The sequence below is a fragment of the Gadus macrocephalus genome, chromosome 15, assembly GCF_031168955.1.
Source record: "Gadus macrocephalus chromosome 15, ASM3116895v1".
Taxonomy (NCBI): Eukaryota; Metazoa; Chordata; class Actinopteri; order Gadiformes; family Gadidae; genus Gadus; species Gadus macrocephalus.
This window is the reverse complement of record NC_082396.1, coordinates 12,023,295-12,041,287: the sequence shown is the minus strand read 5'-3', so window position 1 is coordinate 12,041,287 and position 17,993 is coordinate 12,023,295. Positions and strand designations below refer to the sequence as shown.

At 40.9% G+C, this 17,993-nt stretch overlaps 2 protein-coding genes and 1 long non-coding RNA gene across 3 annotated transcripts; 2 read left to right on the top strand and 1 right to left on the bottom strand.

Moving 5' to 3' along the window:
• The first annotated feature begins 3,571 nt into the window (after positions 1-3,571).
• On the top strand, positions 3,572-5,093 carry vox (ventral homeobox). Its single transcript, XM_060073713.1, has 2 exons — positions 3,572-4,519; positions 4,645-5,093. The coding sequence occupies exons 1-2, from the start codon at positions 3,770-3,772 to the stop codon at positions 4,903-4,905; spliced, it is 1,011 nt and encodes a 336-aa protein (XP_059929696.1). The 5' UTR covers positions 3,572-3,769; the 3' UTR covers positions 4,906-5,093.
• Positions 5,094-6,823: 1,730 nt separating this feature from the next.
• Positions 6,824-7,759, top strand: vent (ventral expressed homeobox). Its single transcript, XM_060073868.1, has 3 exons — positions 6,824-6,995; positions 7,129-7,328; positions 7,451-7,759. The coding sequence occupies exons 1-3, from the start codon at positions 6,824-6,826 to the stop codon at positions 7,718-7,720; spliced, it is 642 nt and encodes a 213-aa protein (XP_059929851.1). The 3' UTR covers positions 7,721-7,759.
• Positions 7,760-16,273: 8,514 nt separating this feature from the next.
• LOC132473380 (uncharacterized) lies at positions 16,274-17,258 on the bottom strand. The gene is made up of 2 exons (XR_009529356.1): positions 17,154-17,258; positions 16,274-16,821 (listed from the first exon to the last, which is right to left on the bottom strand). It is a non-coding gene; the product is annotated as an uncharacterized LOC132473380 (long non-coding RNA).
• Positions 17,259-17,993: the final 735 nt, after the last annotated feature.

Here is a 17,993-nt window from a genome sequence, read left to right as displayed (position 1 = left end):
GGTCATTCCAGAGGCTGTTGTACTAGAGGGAGGGTTGTGCAGTGTATACCCAATGTTTCTCTGCACTTATTGGATTCATATTGCGTGTAGGCAAGATAATAATCACATATAATTTAATGTAAGAGTAAAATTCTCCCATAAAGGCAGCTGAGAGAATCGCACTGCAAAAGGAGAAAGTGTATTGTCCTCCTGTGGATATGTTTGGAGACTTTTGTTTGCTTTAGCTTTCTGCTGAATCTCATATTGCACTTTCTTTCTTTTTTTGCCTTTATTTTATGTATCCGTCTTATTTTATTATTTCATTTTATTGTATGGCTATGTTTCTATAAGTAGCACTTGGAGTCTGCCTCATGTATGCTATTTACAGTTTTTCTCAGTCACTTTGGTACATTTCTAAGATCAGAATTGAAATTTGCAAAGCAGTAAGTGCATTTCCCAAAACAATGCGTTCAAATAGCAAAACACCATGGATTACCTGCAAAAGCCAGTCTCTTGCTCAAAATCCTTAGTTTATCTCTCAAAAGTGAATATCTGTTTCAATGAACATGTCAGTGCCATCAGAATGACAAGTCCTTGTGTCATTGTCTACGGATAAGAGTCAAATTGCTTAGTCATGTTGTCAATATAACAGTGTACTCTGGAGGGATGTTCTGATGTAATCTATGGCTAAAGTTTTGAAGACAATTATTGTAAATTGTAAGTTACACCTTAGTGTATGTGGGAGATTGATTGCAAGAGACTGTACAAGATTCACATTTAAGATGTTACTATAATTTATTGACAGACCATGTCATTGTGATACAGAAAGGAAAAGACAACACTGCATAGCACAAAGAAAAAAAACAAAATTAGAAATGTGAACATAGGATAATCTCCTTAGGAAAAACTGTACATGCAGTACTGTAGGAATTACAGTGCAGTCTTCCTACACCTCCTGACGTTCCTGTCTGTTGGGCCAAAAATTCTCATCCACATCACAACGAATATCTTCTCTTGCGATGCCGCGTGGAAAGAATCTTTTAGAGTGTCTTATCAAGCCTCTGCAGGCATCTGCTGTGATGTCATCACACACTGCATCCATGGCAGCCAGAAGGGTCATCTGTGTATGTGCCTGGTGATCATAAACTTTCCATCTCCATGCTGAGAAAAATTCCTCAATGGGATTAAGGAATGGAGTAGGGTGCGAGGAACTCCATCAGCATCCTGTTGTGGGTTGCAAACCATTGCCTGATGATGTTGGAGTGATGGAAACTGACATTGTCCCAAACTATCACGTACTTTGGCAAGTCATCTCCAATCTGACCCCTCTCTGGTTCAGGGATGAGATCCCTGGAGAGTGTCTAAAAAGGTGACAAGACGCTCTGTATTGTATGGCACAATAAGGGGAATATGCGTAAGCACACCATTCTCAGAGATAGCAGCACCCATAGTTATGTTCCCGCCCCGTTGGCCTTGCACATCAACTGTAGCTCTGTGGCTGATGATATTCGACCACGCCTTCTGTGTTTCGTTAGGTTGAATCCAGCCTCATCTACGTAGATGAAGTTGTGCGTTGGTTTACTTGCTTCCAGTTCCATTGCATGCTACATCCAGAAGACACAAAATTAGTTTTATGAATTACATGCATTTTTATTTTTGACAAGATACAGTTACATCAAATGTATCCAGCACATATTGCATCTTCTTTTCTACAGCCATAGCAAATGTGTAAAGGTCACACTTACAGTACTGTATATCACTATACGATGTTGTACTGTTTACTGTGAGGTGAAGTTACTGCATGCTCATACATGTTTTACCTGTACATACTGGTAGTGCAGCTCCTTCAATCTTTCACCATTTCTTTCAAATGGAACATTGTACAGCTGCTTCATACTCATTTGGTGTCTTTTCAGCACCCTGTCAATGGTTGAGATGCTGACTGTTTGGATGTTTTCAAAGTTGTTGTTGTCCTCTATAATGGCACTCTTTATCTCCCTTAATCTTCTGGCATTGTTTTCTACAACCATGGTGCAAATAGCCTGCTCTAATGCCAGTGTATGTATAGAAATATGCTTGACATATTATGACAACTTGATCAACCATTTTGCATGTAAAGACTTATGCAATGAACTAATACCTAAATGTTGTGGGGGTGAGACTATTCCATAGAGACCATTACAATACATTTTGATCAACATGACATAAGCAATTGATAATGTAGGAAAGAAAAGAGAATTGTATATAATCATGTGCATGGATGTACCAAAGCATTTGCAACGTGTTCAAATAAATGAGAAACTGTTTTTTTCATGTTCACAAGTGACACACTGATGTGAAGATGGAACAGGTAGTTTTGAGAATTTCAATTCTGATCTGAGAAATGAACCAAAGCGACGGAGAAAAACTGTAAATAAAGTTGTCCTGCCTTGCCTTGACTATGGAGCACTTATATGGCATATCAGTGAGTATTTGTGGTGGATGGCGGTAGTTGCATTGGGATTTTGGGTGTCAGTCGGATAAATTGAGATAGAACACGCGGTGTGTTTGTGAACTGCAGTGTCGGTTAAAAATATCAAATCTAATAGAGAAAACTACTAGGGTGAAATAAATCCGCAGGAAACTACGGTAGGGTCCCCAATTATTTCAGGCTTGCTGAAATGTAAGCCTTATGTCATTTAATGTGTGTGATGAGTCATTTAATATTTAGCATTATAAAATGATCCGTATTTCCCGTTTACTGCAATACCACTAACGTTATTTTTGTATTTACGGTACTTTATTTATTATGTCATTCGTCGAGTGAAAGTGAAATGCAACTGTTGAGCACTGTAAGCATCCAAGTTATATTCTGTTTAAGGATATATTACTCTGTCGTAAGAACGATGTGTTCTACAATAAATGAATGTTACAAAAGTCATTGTGTCATGCATTGCATCTAATTCCACGGGCTACACATATATTACCTCTATGCGTTCCACGGGCTTCCTACCAGCTTGTTTTGACTTATTTACATTTGAACCAACCGACAATCAGGCCTAATTGTGTTGCTACTGTAAGTTCTTTGATCTGAGCTTACTGTCAGATGCTGGCTGTTGGTCGCTGGCGCCTCTGCCCAGCGGGAGGGGGTGGGGGGGGTCGAAGACGTGTCAATACTTACTGCTGCATTGCGTGCTTTCGATTTATATTTGATTGAATAACTGTTTGAGTTTATTTTTAGATTCCAGGGGAAATATTACCGTGATATGATCACAAAAAACGTCCTCGCCTGTTTCCTGGTGAGATCAATGGGCATCAAGGCGATGTCAGACCATTGTTTTGACCTTTGCCCACTTTTATAAAAGCCTTGTGTTATTAGGCTATAGAGCCTTACCTAAATCCATCATATTATTTTTATAATATTATAATTTTAATGAAAGTTCTCTTATTTTAACTCCGTCATAAGCCTATATAGTCAGTAATTCTGATGTACTTTCTTCTGAAAAAGACGCAGCAGCATAAATGTATGCCGGTGTCCCACATTAATGTTTTAAACAACCTTCAGTTTGTAGAGGTATTGAACCTGGAATGGGTGTATGAAAAAAGGGGGGTCTCCACCTCTGCTTTACGCACAGCAATTTCGATGGTGCACCCTCCGTTTCTGTCCGGCCGCCGAATGTATGAGCTCAAGGGGTTCTCACAGACTCGGTGGCGCCAGGTCTTCACACATTCACAGGAAATGTAAAGACTTCAATAACGAGCCATTAGCCCTAATCATTGGAATCGATTGGGTGTTAACGTCCCTTTGCAAATGCAAATGAGTGTGAGGGCCCGGCCTATAAATACCCGCTCCTTGGTCCCCACCGGCACAACACGCCACGGTGTCTTCTGTGTGGAGCTTTATCCCCCGAGTTACACAGTCTACAAACTCTCTGCAAGTATGGTCAAACACTTCTCCGTCGACTGGATGGCCCAGAGCAGCACTCCTTCAAAGCGAATTGACGAGCACAAGGATTTAACGTCCCCTGTGATACCTCACGTCCGCTGCATGGTGCAGCCTCGCCAACCGTCATCCTATGGCAAGGATTATCTCCAACCCAAACCTAAGTCCTTAAAAACGGCTGAGCGCGCGGATCCTAACGATGATATCAGCTTGGCTTCACCTGCACGGTCCACAAGCTGTGTTTCACCAAGTAAGTTTATATTCTGGTTAATTTCCAATCAAAACATATCCAGTAGGCTAGGCTATTCTTCATTTGTGTATACGTGTGATCTGAACTTGCAAACGCAGATTTCTAACAGTGTTTTTGTATTTTTATTATCAGTTTCTGAAATCAGCGGCTACTCTTCTGGTTACGAGAGCGAGGCCGGCCTGTCAGAGTGTCCCTCTGTGGAGGAGAGCAGCGAGGCCGACCGGGACGGGGCCCTGCAGCGGCGCCTCCGCACCAAGTTCACCCCCGAACAGATCAACAAACTGGAGAAGATATTCAACAAGCACAAATACCTGGATGCAGGGGAACGCCTAAAGACTGCACAGAAACTTAACCTATCCGAAACTCAGGTAACTATCATTTATAGCAAAAGCCAATGTATTTTTTTCTTTATTATTACCAATGATCTATATTTGAAACGGAATTTGCTTGCTGCGCACTGACTAACAAACTTTCTATTGGTTGATTTCTTCAGATTCGAACCTGGTTCCAGAACAGGAGAATGAAGCTGAAGCGAGAGGTGCAGGAGGACATGCGCGCGGAGTACTTTGCGCCTGCGCTGTCGCCCCTGATACAGTGCCACGACTTCGCCGGACAGCGCTTTCAATATCCCCATCACGCCGGTCTGGCGATGTACCCCTCGATGGGCCAACAGCTCCAGGCTCTGACCCCACAGCCCATCATCTCTTACCAAGTGCCCTATCATATGGCGGCCACCAACCCACGGTTCTACTAGAACCCGAACTGTAAATTTATTATTCGACGGAAACACTTAGGATACAGGAATATATGTGCAATGTGAACGTCTTCTTTATTTTTATTATGTCATTTCATGTACAGTTGTAAAATTATATAAGCCCATCTCGAGTAGGCCTACATGCCCTAAAGAAATATATTTATCTTTAAATAAAAAACATTTTATTGCAAAAATTGTTTTGAGTTTCCTTTTTATTGTTGTCTTGTTCAGAACATTTATATTCAACGCAATAGGCCTAAAGACTGATAGACCGTAAAGATGCTGGTTTTGTTCGTTAAGATTAGATCATGCTTACCTTATTCAATTTGTGAAAGTTATTCTGCATCAGTAAAAAGTTCTGCGTCAGTAAAATGAGAGGGGGTAGTAATTTTTCCCGCATGAAGCTCTTATCTTGAGTCATTCAGATCCCCTGATTTAATCCCCTGCCCCATCCATATGATAGCGGCGCAGAGATATTATGTTAATTATGTGGTTCAACAAACTCATAGAATGGATTAAATCACAGACTAGATTGCAGACTTTGCGATGAGTTAACTATAATGTGCCGTCGTTGAATATTCGCCAAAGTATAAACCAAACTAATAACATTTGGTGAGGGGTCGTTGGGCTGCTCCTCACCCGTCAGCCCACAGTCTCCCAGCGGCCCCCTGGTGCGCTTTTATATGCGCGTCGTCTAATTCTGTTTGTCCCCGGCGCTGCACTTCAAAGGAGGCTAACGGGGAGATCATGGTCAACAATTAGCCTAAATTAAGTCCTGCATTGATGAGTTTACACTTACTGTAAGGTCCCTCCGGCCTGGCTCCAGAAAGTCTGGGCCATTGTGTGCCGGCCAGAATCAGGTCTGATCCCTGCGGTTTGAAGTTGTGGTCACAAAACGTCTGCGACGGTGTGAAGATAGGCTAATTGCTTTGGCCAAACGCCTTGAAGTGGACCAGATGAAAGCTTATCCATTATTTTTTATAAACACGCAGGTAAGCCAGGCTTAATCATTCATGCACGAACACACGCAAACGTCCAGCACACATACAATTTCCTTTTAATAATTTAATTAATAATAATGCCTATTTGGGCCTGTCTTCCTCCAAATATACAGGATACGAGGTTTAACTGAAAAAAAGACTATCCTTAGATTAAAAAATGAGTCCTCATCGTCATCATTTTGATGACACTGTAAGTGGGATTACTCTTATTTGTGGTCTGCGGGGCTGCAGTGCTGCAGAGTCGCCTCAGCAAATGTCCTTCAAATTAACATGTCAACAAACATCAAACACACGGTTCTCACTTTCTGTTTAGGCCTTCTGGCGTGGGGACTCTCACACTTAGCGAGACACGCACAAAGGCTTCAGCCACAGTGGGAGGCTGTCTTTTAGAAAACAGGCGAATTCAAGATGTGACAGCGAATAGCCTAAATGATAATGAAATTGTATGTGTGTACAATATTAAAAACATTTCTTGAATACGACTGTTGTTGTATATACGGCAGAAAGAAACATTTGTGTTTGATTTGTATTTAATTAACCATAATTAGAGTGAATTCTATTCAACCCGCCCAACATAATCTCCGAGCAGAATAAATACGTCCCCATCACATGTGAAGTGAGCGCAGCAGCATTAAACGGATCCTGCTCTAAGTCACTCATGTGCTGATCATAATTTCCCCCTCCGATCCCCGCCCACTGATACTCAGACCTGCTGGCGCCTAAACCTATCAGCCAGCCGTGAACGTGAGAAAAAAAACACAAATGCAGCCCCTATTACCTTCAATTACAACGACTATCGAGCTTTTATCGCTCTGTTGTGATCCTTTCGCATATGCAAATAAAGCCATGTGCCCCTCCTATATAGCGGCTAGGAGCCGACCCACAGGGGCACCCAGGCCAGACACTACCAGGACATCATGGCAAACTTCTCCATTGAATGGCTATCCAAAAGTTTTTATTCAACGCACAAGGAAACGGAGGAGGTTAAGAGAACCCGTCTTCCAGATCCACCTAAACCCGGGACTTATTCAAGTATTGAAGTGCTTTCCAACGCCCCGGTGGACAGCTATTCTCCGACCTCGCCGAACAGTAAGTTATTGTGATTTCTTGTTGTTTTGGGATGATCTAGCCCTCGTTTATAGCCTGTATCCTATTTATCCGTGTAAGGGCCTGCCCTAAGATCGGAACAATTGTAACTAAAGGTCTGTTTCCACCTCAACAGATAGCTGTGGCTACACGTCGGGCTCCGAGAGCGAGCAGGGGGAGGACAGCGAGGGGGAGGCCGGCCTCCACCGCAGGATGAGGACCAAGTTCACATCGGAGCAGATCAACAGACTGGAAGACACCTTCGGCCGGCACAAGTACCTGGGCGCTACGCAGAGGAGGAAGATCGCCGAGAAGCTTAGCCTATCTGAAACTCAGGTAAATAACAGCATGGCTGTGTGAACCAGTGGGCCGGGTCTATTGGCCGGGTTTTGGATTTTGATCTGGCTTTTAATCGAGATTTGTAGTTTATAACGTTTTTGAACCTTTTTGCTCCATAGGTGAAGACCTGGTTTCAGAACAGACGGATGAAGTTGAAGCGAGACATCCAGGACTCGCGCCCCGAGTTCTTCACTGCTCCGCCGGGTTTACTACCGCCTTTTCTGTACGCGCCCGCTCCTGCGTTTCAGCACCACCCGCTCGGCGGTCAGCTCCCTCTCTACAACTCTCGCGACGGCTCCCCTCAGCCAGTTCGCGGGCTCTCGTACCCCGCGCAACAGCTGGTGCACCAGCAGCACATGCACCCGCTGGCTCCCCCCTACTACTATTAAACCCCAGCGTGTTGAACACGTTGGCTTGATGCTTTTACATCTAGAATCTAGATATCTCCCAGCCATTATCTTAAGAGTTTTGTTCTTAAATTGTTTTTTGCAAGCACTATCTTTTGATCAAATAAGCATTTATGTAGGCCGTACGGAGTAGTTTGCTTCTAAAGTATATCTAAAGAGATTATAATAAAATGTACAAAATGAAATGAGATATTATATGGAAAAACGTGTACAATCTTGTATGTAAAAAAATGAATGAAATATAATAAACTAACTTTTTTTCTGAATATCCTTTCCGTCATTCCTGATTGTAGGCTAAGTAACACAACACCTACCTGTGAGTGTCATGGCTGGGGTGTATTGCGTCCAGAGGCTCAAGGCCTAAAATCTAACAATTTACCACCATGTCGAAATACTTGAAGTGTGTGCAATTCATGCGAGAAATAACGCAACCATAAATACTCCTGTTGATCATTTTGTGAAGATAATAACCATAATTTATTATTCCTATAAGAATCTATATTAGGAGGCTGGCCACAAGATAGAACAGTGAATATTGAGTTCTGCAAGTAAACGGTTTTTATGGGGGTCTTTCGAGTCCCAATAGGGATAGATAGACGGGATGGTTGCTGCTTTTGTCAGAATAATGTCATGCGATCCCATGTCGTTAACATTTTTCATATGAAGTGTTATCCCACTCTCCCGATTTATGCGACGTTTTACATTAACAATATACCTAATCCGTTGAGCCTATATTTCCATCGAATAATGATCGATCTGATTTAAACTATTATGATTTTGCAGTCGTGCCGCCCCCCTCCGTCTATATGGCTCCGATGGCTGCTGGCGAACGGCCGCCGTCTGTGGGGAGTGGAGCAGTTCACTTGCGATTAGCATCTTCAAAGGAACATCAAAGCAGAGCTAATGACAAGATCATTGATATCCCTTGAGCCCTTTTGTGTCCCACCGAAACCCTTCGCACTTACTTGAGAGATTCTCTGGGATGGCGCCTTCAAGTCTACCAAAGGTGTGTATTGCCTCACCTTAAAGTCATTAGGAACCTTCTAAATATGGGGCTGATTGAGTCATTCTGTCGTCCAAAAGCCTTCGCTATCCGTTGATAATTGTACCTTCTGATTGGTATAGCGATGCCATTGAGTGATCAATCTTAAGCCAACTGGTCCGACTTCTCAATTATATGGTTCGACTTACTCAGGCAGTGTTGATGGATTTCTTCAAACTTGTAGCCAATCCACAACTAATTTTGACTACTGCACGTTTAAAACGATCAGAAACATGTTCGTAACAATACAAATATGTTTTTCTTATGTACATTACAAAAGTTGTTAAAATCGAAAGTCTTGTCACTCTTTTTGTGTGAGATCATTGTGATTATTCCAAGAAATTGAATCGTAGCCAGCCCTCAGACCATACACACAGAACACATGCATATCTGCTCGATCCCTTAATCCCTCTTGCATGTCTATTTGATTTCATCAAGTATGCATCATCTCTACAATGCAACTTTTCCCCCCAAAGTACCCTTAATACTTGCACCTTCACAGTACTTAAGTATACTACTAGTGGTGCTTGTGCTAGGAGCATGGGATGGTAATCCATCAGCGTCCATTCACTGCTACTTGGTTTACACGGCTCAAACGGATCAGTGCCCGTTAATCCATTGGGCTGGGTGAGTGGGCCCGGCTCTGGGCTGGAGGAGATGTTGATGGGTTGTTATGCAGAGGCAGCCAGGGAGGGGCGTGGCTGATGGCTTCAGACATTCTGCAGCCACGACAGGGGCAGGGAGGGGGGTCTCTCGGCCCAGAGGCCCTGCTGCTATGGTGCCATAACAGGGAAATATGGCAAGGGTTATTTGACTGTTCAGCTGACAATTATTTTTTCATGTGTTTTCCTCAGTTTTTTTCTTATCCCTAACACTGTTGTTTTTTATTGGTCGTCATGAAAAAAAACCTAAGGGGTAACACTGTTGTTTTTTATTGGTCGTCATGAAAAAAAACCTAAGGGGTAACACTGTTGTTTTTTATTGGTCGTCATGAAAAAAAACATAAGGGGTAACACTGTTGTTTTTTATTGGTCGTCATGAAAAAAAAACATAAAGGAAATAATAGAAATACACATATACATTTTAATGTCATGTATATCCTCTTTATTGATGATTGATTATTGAGTATTGTCATCGCCTCAGTGGTGCAGTGGGGTGCACTCTGCCTACCCCCCTGGCGACCGGGGTTCAAGTCCGGTTGATGACATCTGTTGGAATTTTTTTTTCTCTATTTCATGCGAATTATAAAGTCAAGTATAACCTTTGTGATGACTTTAACCGGTGTCTTGATGGTGCATTGTTAAGTTCGGAGGTTAACACTCTAAACAGCTTATGTTCCGTTCCCTGCAAAAACGTCGACAGGGGTGCCACTGTCGTTTTTTATTGGTCAACATGGAAAAAACATGAGGGGCAACTGTCGTTTTTTATCGGCCGTCATGAAATAAATATAAGGGGAAAACACTGTTGATATTTATCAAATAAAACATAGGGGGTGACACTGTTGTTTTTCTTTGGTCGTCATGAAAAAAAACACAAGGGGTAACACTATTGTTTTTATCAAATGAAACATGAGGGGTAACACTGTCGTTTTTATCAAATGAAACATAAGGGGTAACACTGTCGTTTTTCTTTGGTCGTCATGAAAAAAACCATAAGGGGTAACACTGTTGTTTTTTATTGGTCGTAATGAAAGGAAACATAAGGGGTAACACTGTTGTTTTTTATTGGTCGTCATGAAAGAAAACATAAGGGGTAACACTGTTGTTTTTTATTGGTCGTCATGAAAAAAAACATAAGGGGTAACACTGTTGTCTTTGTCAAATAAAATATAAGGGGTAACACTGTCGTTTTTTATCAGTCATCATGAAAAAAACAAGGGGTAACACTGTCGTTTTTTTTCATGACGACCAATAAAAAACGACAGTGTTACCCCTTGTGGTTTTTTTCATGACGACCAAAGAAAAACAACAGTGTTACCCCCTATGTTTTATTTGATAAATATCGACAGTGTTACCCCTTATGTTTATTTCATGACGACCAATAAAAAACAGCAGTCTTACCCCTTATGTTTTTTTTCATGACGACCAATAAAAACGACAGTGTTACCCCTTATGTTTTTTTTCATGACGGCCAATAAAAAACGACAGTGTAACACTGTCGTTTTTCTTTGGTAGTCACGAAAAAAACCATAAGGGGTAACACTGTTCCTTTTTTTATTGGTCGTCATGAAAAAAAACATAAGGGGTAACACTGTTCCTTTTTTTATTGGTCGTCATGAAAAAAAACATAAGGGGTAACATTGTTGTTTTTTATTGGTCGTCATGAAAAAAAACATAAGGGGTAACACTGTTGTTTTTTATTGGTCGTCATGAAAAAAAACATAAGGGGTAAACCATGTTGTTTTTTATTGGTCGTCATGAAAAAAAACATAAAGGGGGTAACACTGTTGTTTTTTTTGGTTGTCATGAAAAAAAACATAAGGGAAATAATAGAAATACACATATACATTTTAATGTCATGTATATCCTCTTTATTGATGATTGATTATTGTGTAATGTCATCGCCTCAGTGGTGCAGTGGGGTGCACTCTGCCTAACCCCCTGGAGACCTGGGTTCAAGTCCGTTTGATGACCTCTGTTGGAAGTTTCTTTTCTCTATTTCATGCGAATTATAAAGTCAAGTATAACCTTTGTGATGATTTTAACCGGTGTCTTGATGGTGCATTGTTAAGTTCGGAGGTTAACACTCTAAACAGCTCATGTTCCGATCACTGCAAAAACGTCCACCGGGGTGCCACTGTTGTTTTTTATTGGTCGTCATGAAAGAAAACATAAGGGGTAACACTGTTGTTTTTTATTGGTCGTCATGAAAAAAAACATAAGGGGTAACACTGTTGTCTTTGTCAAATAAAATATAATGGGTAACACTGTCGTTTTTTATCAGTCATCATGAAAAAAACAAGGGGTAACACTGTCGTTTTTTTTCATGACGACCAAAGAAAAACAACAGTGTTGCCCCCTATGTTTTATTTGATAAATATCGACAGAGATACCCCTTATGTTTATTTCATGACGACCAATAAAAAACAGCAGTCTTACCCCTTATGTTTTTTTTCATGACGACCAATAAAAACGACAGTGTTACCCCTTATGTTTTTTTTCATGACGGCCAATAAAAAACGACAGTGTAACACTGTCGTTTTTATCAAATGAAACATGAGGGGTGACACTGTCGTTTTTCTTTGGTAGTCACGAAAAAAACCATAAGGGGTAACACTGTTCCTTTTTTTATTGGTCGTCATGAAAAAAAACATAAGGGGTAACACTGGTCCTTTTTTTATTGGTCGTCATGAAAAAAAACATGAGGGGTAACATTGTTGTTTTTTATTGGTCGTCATGAAAAAAAACATAAAGGGGGTAACACTGTTGTTTTTTTTGGTCGTCATGAAAAAAAACATAAGGGAAATAATAGAAATACACACATACATTTTAATGTCATGTATATCCTCTTTATTGATGATTGATTATTGTGTATTGTCATTGCCTCAGTGGTGCAGTGGGGTGCACTCTGCCTAACCCCCTGGAGACCTGGGTTCAAGTCCGGTTGATGACATCTGTTGGAAGTTTCTTTTCTCTATTTCATGCGAATTATAAAGTCAAGTATAACCTTTGTGATGACTTTAACCGGTGTCTTGATGGTGCATTGTTAAGTTCGGAGGTTAACACTCTAAACAGCTTATGTTCCGTTCCCTGCAAAAACGTTGACAGGGCTGCCACTGTCGTTTTTTATTGGTCAACATGGAAAAAACATGAGGGGTAACTCTGTCGTTTTTTATCGGCCGTCATGAAATAAATATAAGGGGAAAACACTGTCGATATTTATCAAATAAAACATAGGGGGTGACACTGTTGTTTTTCTTTGGTCGTCATGAAAAAAAACACAAGGGGTAACACTATTGTTTTTATCAAATGAAACATGAGGGGTAACACTGTCGTTTTTATCAAATGAAACATGAGGGGTAAAACTGTCGTTTTTCTTTGGTCGTCATGAAAAAAACCATAAGGGGTAACACTGTTGTTTTTTATTGGTCGTAATGAAAGGACACATAAGGGGTAACACTTTTGTTTTTTATTGGTCGTCATGAAAGAAAACATAAGGGGTAACACTGTTGTTTTTTATTGGTCGTCATGAAAAAAAACATAAGGGGTAACACTGTTGTCTTTGTCAAATAAAATATAAGGGGTAACACTGTCGTTTTTTATCAGTCATCATGAAAAAAACAAGGGGTAACACTGTCGTTTTTTTTCATGACGACCAATAAAAAACGACAGTGTTACCCCTTGTGTTTTTTTTCATGACGACCAAAGAAAAACAACAGTGTTACCCCCTATGTTTTATTTGATAAATATCGATAGTGTTACCCCTTATGTTTATTTCATGATGACCAATAAAAAACAGCAGTCTTACCCCTTATGTTTTTTTTCATGACGACCAATAAAAACGACAGTGTTACCCCTTATGTTTTTTTTCATGACGGCCAATAAAAAACGACAGTGTAACACTGTCGTTTTTATCAAATTAAACATGAGGGTTGACACTGTCATTTTTCTTTGGTAGTCACGAAAAAAACCATAAGGGGTAACACTGTTCCTTTTTTTATTGGTCGTCATGAAAAAAAACATAAGGGGTAACACTGTTCCTTTTTTTATTGGTCGTCATGAAAAAAAACATAAGGGGTAACCATGTTGTTTTTTATTGGTCGTCATGAAAAAAAACATAAAGGGGGTAACACTGTTGTTTTTTTTGGTCGTCATGAAAAAAAACATAAGGGGTAACACTGTTGTTTATTATTTGTCGTCTTGAAAAAAAAACATTAGGGAAATAATAGAAATACACACATACATTTTAATGTCATGTATATCCTCTTTATTGATGATTGATTATTGTGTATTGTCATCGTCTCAGTGGTGCAGTGGGGTGCACTCTGCCTAACACCCACGAGACCAGGGTTCAAGTCCGGTTGATGACCACTGTTGGAAGTTTCTTTTCTCTATTTCATGCGAATTATAAAGTCAAGTATAACCTTTGTTATGACTTTAAACGGTGTCTTGATGGTGCATTGTTAAGTTCAGAGGTTAACACTCTAAATAGCTCATGTTCCGATCCCTGCAAAAACGTCGACCGGGGTGCCACTGGCGTTTTTTATTGGTCAACATGGAAAAAACATGAGGGGTAACTCTGTCGTTTTTTATCGGCCGTCATGAAATAAATATAAGGGGAAAACACTGTCGATATTTATCAAATAAAACATAGGGGGTGACACTGTTGTTTTTCTTTGTTCGTCATGAAAAAAAACACAAGGGGTAACACTGTCGTTTTTATCAAATGAAACATGAGGGGTAACACTGTCGTTTTTATCAAATGAAACATAAGGGGTAACACTGTTGTTTTTTATTGGTCGTCATGAAAGAAAACATAAGGGGTAACACTGTTGTTTTTTATTGGTCGTCATGAAAAAAAACATAAGGGGTAACACTGTTGTCTTTGTCAAATAAAATATAAGGGGTAACACTGTCGTTTTTTATCAGTCATCATGAAAAAAACAAGGGGTAACACTGTCGTTTTTTTTCATGACGACCAATAAAAAACGACAGTGTTACCCCTTGTGGTTTTTTTCATGACGACCAAAGAAAAACAACAGTGTTACCCCCTATGTTTTATTTGATATATATCGACAGTGTTACCCCTTATGTTTATTTCATGACGACCAATAAAAAACAGCAGTCTTACCCCTTATGTTTTTTTTCATGACGGCCAATAAAAAACGACAGTGTAACACTGTCGTTTTTATCAAATGAAACATGAGGGGTGACACTGTTCCTTTTTTTATTGGTCGTCATGAAAAAAAACATAAGGGGTAACATTGTTGTTTTTTATTGGTCGTCATGAATAAAAACATAAGGGGTAACACTGTTGTTTTTTATTGGTCGTCATGAATAAAAACATAAGGGGTAACACTGTTGTTTTTTATTGGTCGTCATGAATAAAAACATAAAGGGGGTAACACTGTTGTTTTTTATTGGTCGTCATGAATAAAACCCATAAGGGGTAACACTGTTGAAAAGTATCGAATTAAAACATAGGGGGTAACACCAGGGACGCGGGAAGTCAGTCCAAGGGGGCGGGGGGGGGGGGGGTGCTGAGAGAGAGTCTATATAATGACGTCATAATAAATGCGCAACATTCAGGGCTCCGCTCTGATAAACACTCTACTGGTGTGTAAAAAGAGTTCTGCCAACTAGCCACTGTTATTCACAAACGTCAGCAAGTAAACAATGTGGAAATTAGAGTCAACTTGGCTGATACTGTGCTGAATTTCACACTATAACAACATGCCGACAAGCTGTTGCGGTCCGGGATTATACACAGCGTTATAACAAGGATTTAGGTGGTTATTTCTAAAGGTTTAAAAGGAGAGTGACAATAAAAGAAAGCCTTTATTTTCATCCAGAGTTACGAGTTGTCTGATATGAGGAAAGTGACGGTTTCTCCGTCAAGTGAACTTTTTTTGCCAACCAGTTTACGTGCAGGATTCCAGAATCATAACGATAACATTCAACGTGTCTATTAATATGGCAGCAACATTTTACACCAGTTTTAGAATGTTCACTACAACAGATGTTGAACACCAACATGCTTATGTAAAATCAGCATAGTACGATATTCAGCTATCGACAGTTCTGCGTTGTGCGTCATAGCCTACGTCAGCCTACTCAGACAATGTTCTAAATAAATTGAAATGATAATATGATAAATATCATAAAAAGGGTGGATGTCAATAATTAAATGAAAAATCATGTTGTATGATAAAATTATAAAAAAAAAAAAAAAAGTGTTGATTTGTTCATAAAACCTTCTCACTTGCAGTTACAGCCAGAGGCCGCCAGGGGGGGGGGGGGGGGTGCTGCAGCACCCTAAGCACCCCCACTTCCCGCGTCCCTGTCCCTAACCCTTAATTCATGTTGGAAGACTAAAGGTATTTTCTAACGATATTTCCGCAAATGTCTCCTAAAGCTTACAGTAACAAACGATTCAAAAGAAGGCACTAATACACTAATACTTATCAAAGTCGAGTCACTGGTTGCAAATTAAACTTGAATATCTTGTTTAGAAAGAAATATAAATTAACATGAAAGTGCCCCTTCACCAGAGAGACAGAGAGAGAAAGTGAGAGAGAGAGAGAGAGAGAGAGAGAGAGAGAGAGAGAGAGAGAGAGAGAGAGAGAGAGAGAGAGAGAGAGAGAGAGAGAGAGAGAGAGAGAGAGAGAGAGAGAGAGAGAAACAAAGACGATAAAAAGAGTATCGGTTTCTCCCAACAAACAATAAAGTAAAAAGCTTTAATTAAGCAGAATGCTGTTATCATCTGGGTGACCCTGAGTTATTGCCTATAGTGCATGCAAAGTTAATATGAGTAAAACAACAACAACGGAAAGATTTTAACAAAAACAATTTATTAAGGGTTTAATAAAGTGTTTCCATCATCAGTTTACCAATTACATTAAAACCGTATACATTTCAGCAAAGTTTCCTTATATATGAAAAAGGATAGAGACTGAATAACAACAGATATATTCACAAATATTCACATTATGCATGATCAAATATACATGCTATATATCAGCACATAAAGCTTAAATTGGGATTAACTTTGATCACAGTCAAATTTCCATCACAAGATAAGAACCGGACGATACTCAGCAATGTTCATCACAGGAGTATTCCATTTGTAGGCTTTTATCTTTGCAAAAACTACACATCCCAGGGGGTCGGCCAGCTCTCCAAGGTGATCGGGTGGTCAGGGCGTTGGGTGTATTACCTCTGCAGCCCCATTTTCCCATGCCCTATTCCTCTTTAAAGTTAAGTCTCAAAGAGGTATATGCATAGGAAAAAGGAACAGCGAGTGAAAAAGTCTGGGCCACTCCTAGCTCTCTCGTCCTCTCTCTCTCTCTCTCTCTCCCTCCTGCTGGGTGGGCCTGGTAGACCTGGCAGACAGCCAACCCCCCCCACACACAAAAAGTTATATCGCTTGCTATAAACAAAAACAAAGAAATAGCAAAGTTGCATAGATCGGTTATTCTGTCGTATTCACAAACAAACTCATATATACAGACATATCGAGCGGCTGAAAATATTAAAACTTCAAAGTTACGATTCAATAAAATGAAAGGGGGAAACATCCATGTCCTGTCGAAGGATTGCAGAGTACAAAACACAACACTGGAACCAGAAGACAAAATCGGATGTGTCGGGTCGTTCTTTGGAGAAAACGTGCGGGTTGGGTAAGGAAAGGTGTGGAGGTGCGGTATGGACTCACCCTGCCTGAGGTCCCGGAGCAGCGTGTCTGGGGAGAGGAACGTAGGGCCGGCCCGTTATATCCCCACACCGGGACCTTGAAGATGTTTGAGAAAGACAGAGTAGCTGTTTTCTCTGACCGCGTTGCGAACCACCCCCCCACCCCCGCCATCCCTCCTCCCTTCTTCTGTGAGACAGACACACACACACCTGTTGAGGAGACAGACGGCAACAATACAAAATGTCCCTCGTAGCAGCTTGTGTACCGTCCGTGGTTGGGCAAAAGGGACGAGTGGGCCCCAGTTGATGGTGTGTTTTGCTACAGCGGTTATCTGTTCTCTCTCCCACACACACACACACACACACACACACGCACGCACGCACGCACGCACGCACGCACACACACACACACACACACACACACACACACACACACACACACACACACACACACACACACACACACACACACACACACACACACACACACAGACAGACATCAACTGTGGTGCAGGGAGACAGAGAGAGTGAGAAAACGAGCGAGTGAAAGAGACAGGGTGTTTTAGGAACAGGCTGTTCTGTGAAATTGTGAATATGTTCTTATCTCCTCAGGGTCTCCCTCTACCCAACCCCTGCTCTCCCCCTCAATCTCTCTCTCTCTCTCTCTCTCTCTCTCTGTCTCTCCCAGAAGACTGGAGGCCTCTGGTGCTCCATTGCGATGAAGGTCTCCAGACAAGGTCTCTGATTGTACACACACACACACACACACACACACACACACACACACACACACACACACACACACACACACACACACACACACACGCACACACACACACACACACACACGCACACACACACA

What these genes read in the sequence shown, in the direction of transcription:
- vent (XM_060073868.1), top strand. Translation starts at nt 6,824, where the DNA reads ATGGCAAACTTCTCCATTGAATGGCTATCCAAAAGTTTTTATTCAACG. An exon ending in TTCTCCGACCTCGCCGAACA is followed by an intron (nt 6,996 to 7,128) that starts GTAAGTTATTGT and finishes CCACCTCAACAG; the next exon opens with ATAGCTGTGGCTACACGTCG. An exon ending in TTAGCCTATCTGAAACTCAG is followed by an intron (nt 7,329 to 7,450) that starts GTAAATAACAGC and finishes TTTGCTCCATAG; the next exon opens with GTGAAGACCTGGTTTCAGAA.
- vox (XM_060073713.1), top strand. Translation starts at nt 3,770, where the DNA reads ATGCAAATGAGTGTGAGGGCCCGGCCTATAAATACCCGCTCCTTGGTC. An exon ending in TTAACCTATCCGAAACTCAG is followed by an intron (nt 4,520 to 4,644) that starts GTAACTATCATT and finishes TGATTTCTTCAG; the next exon opens with ATTCGAACCTGGTTCCAGAA.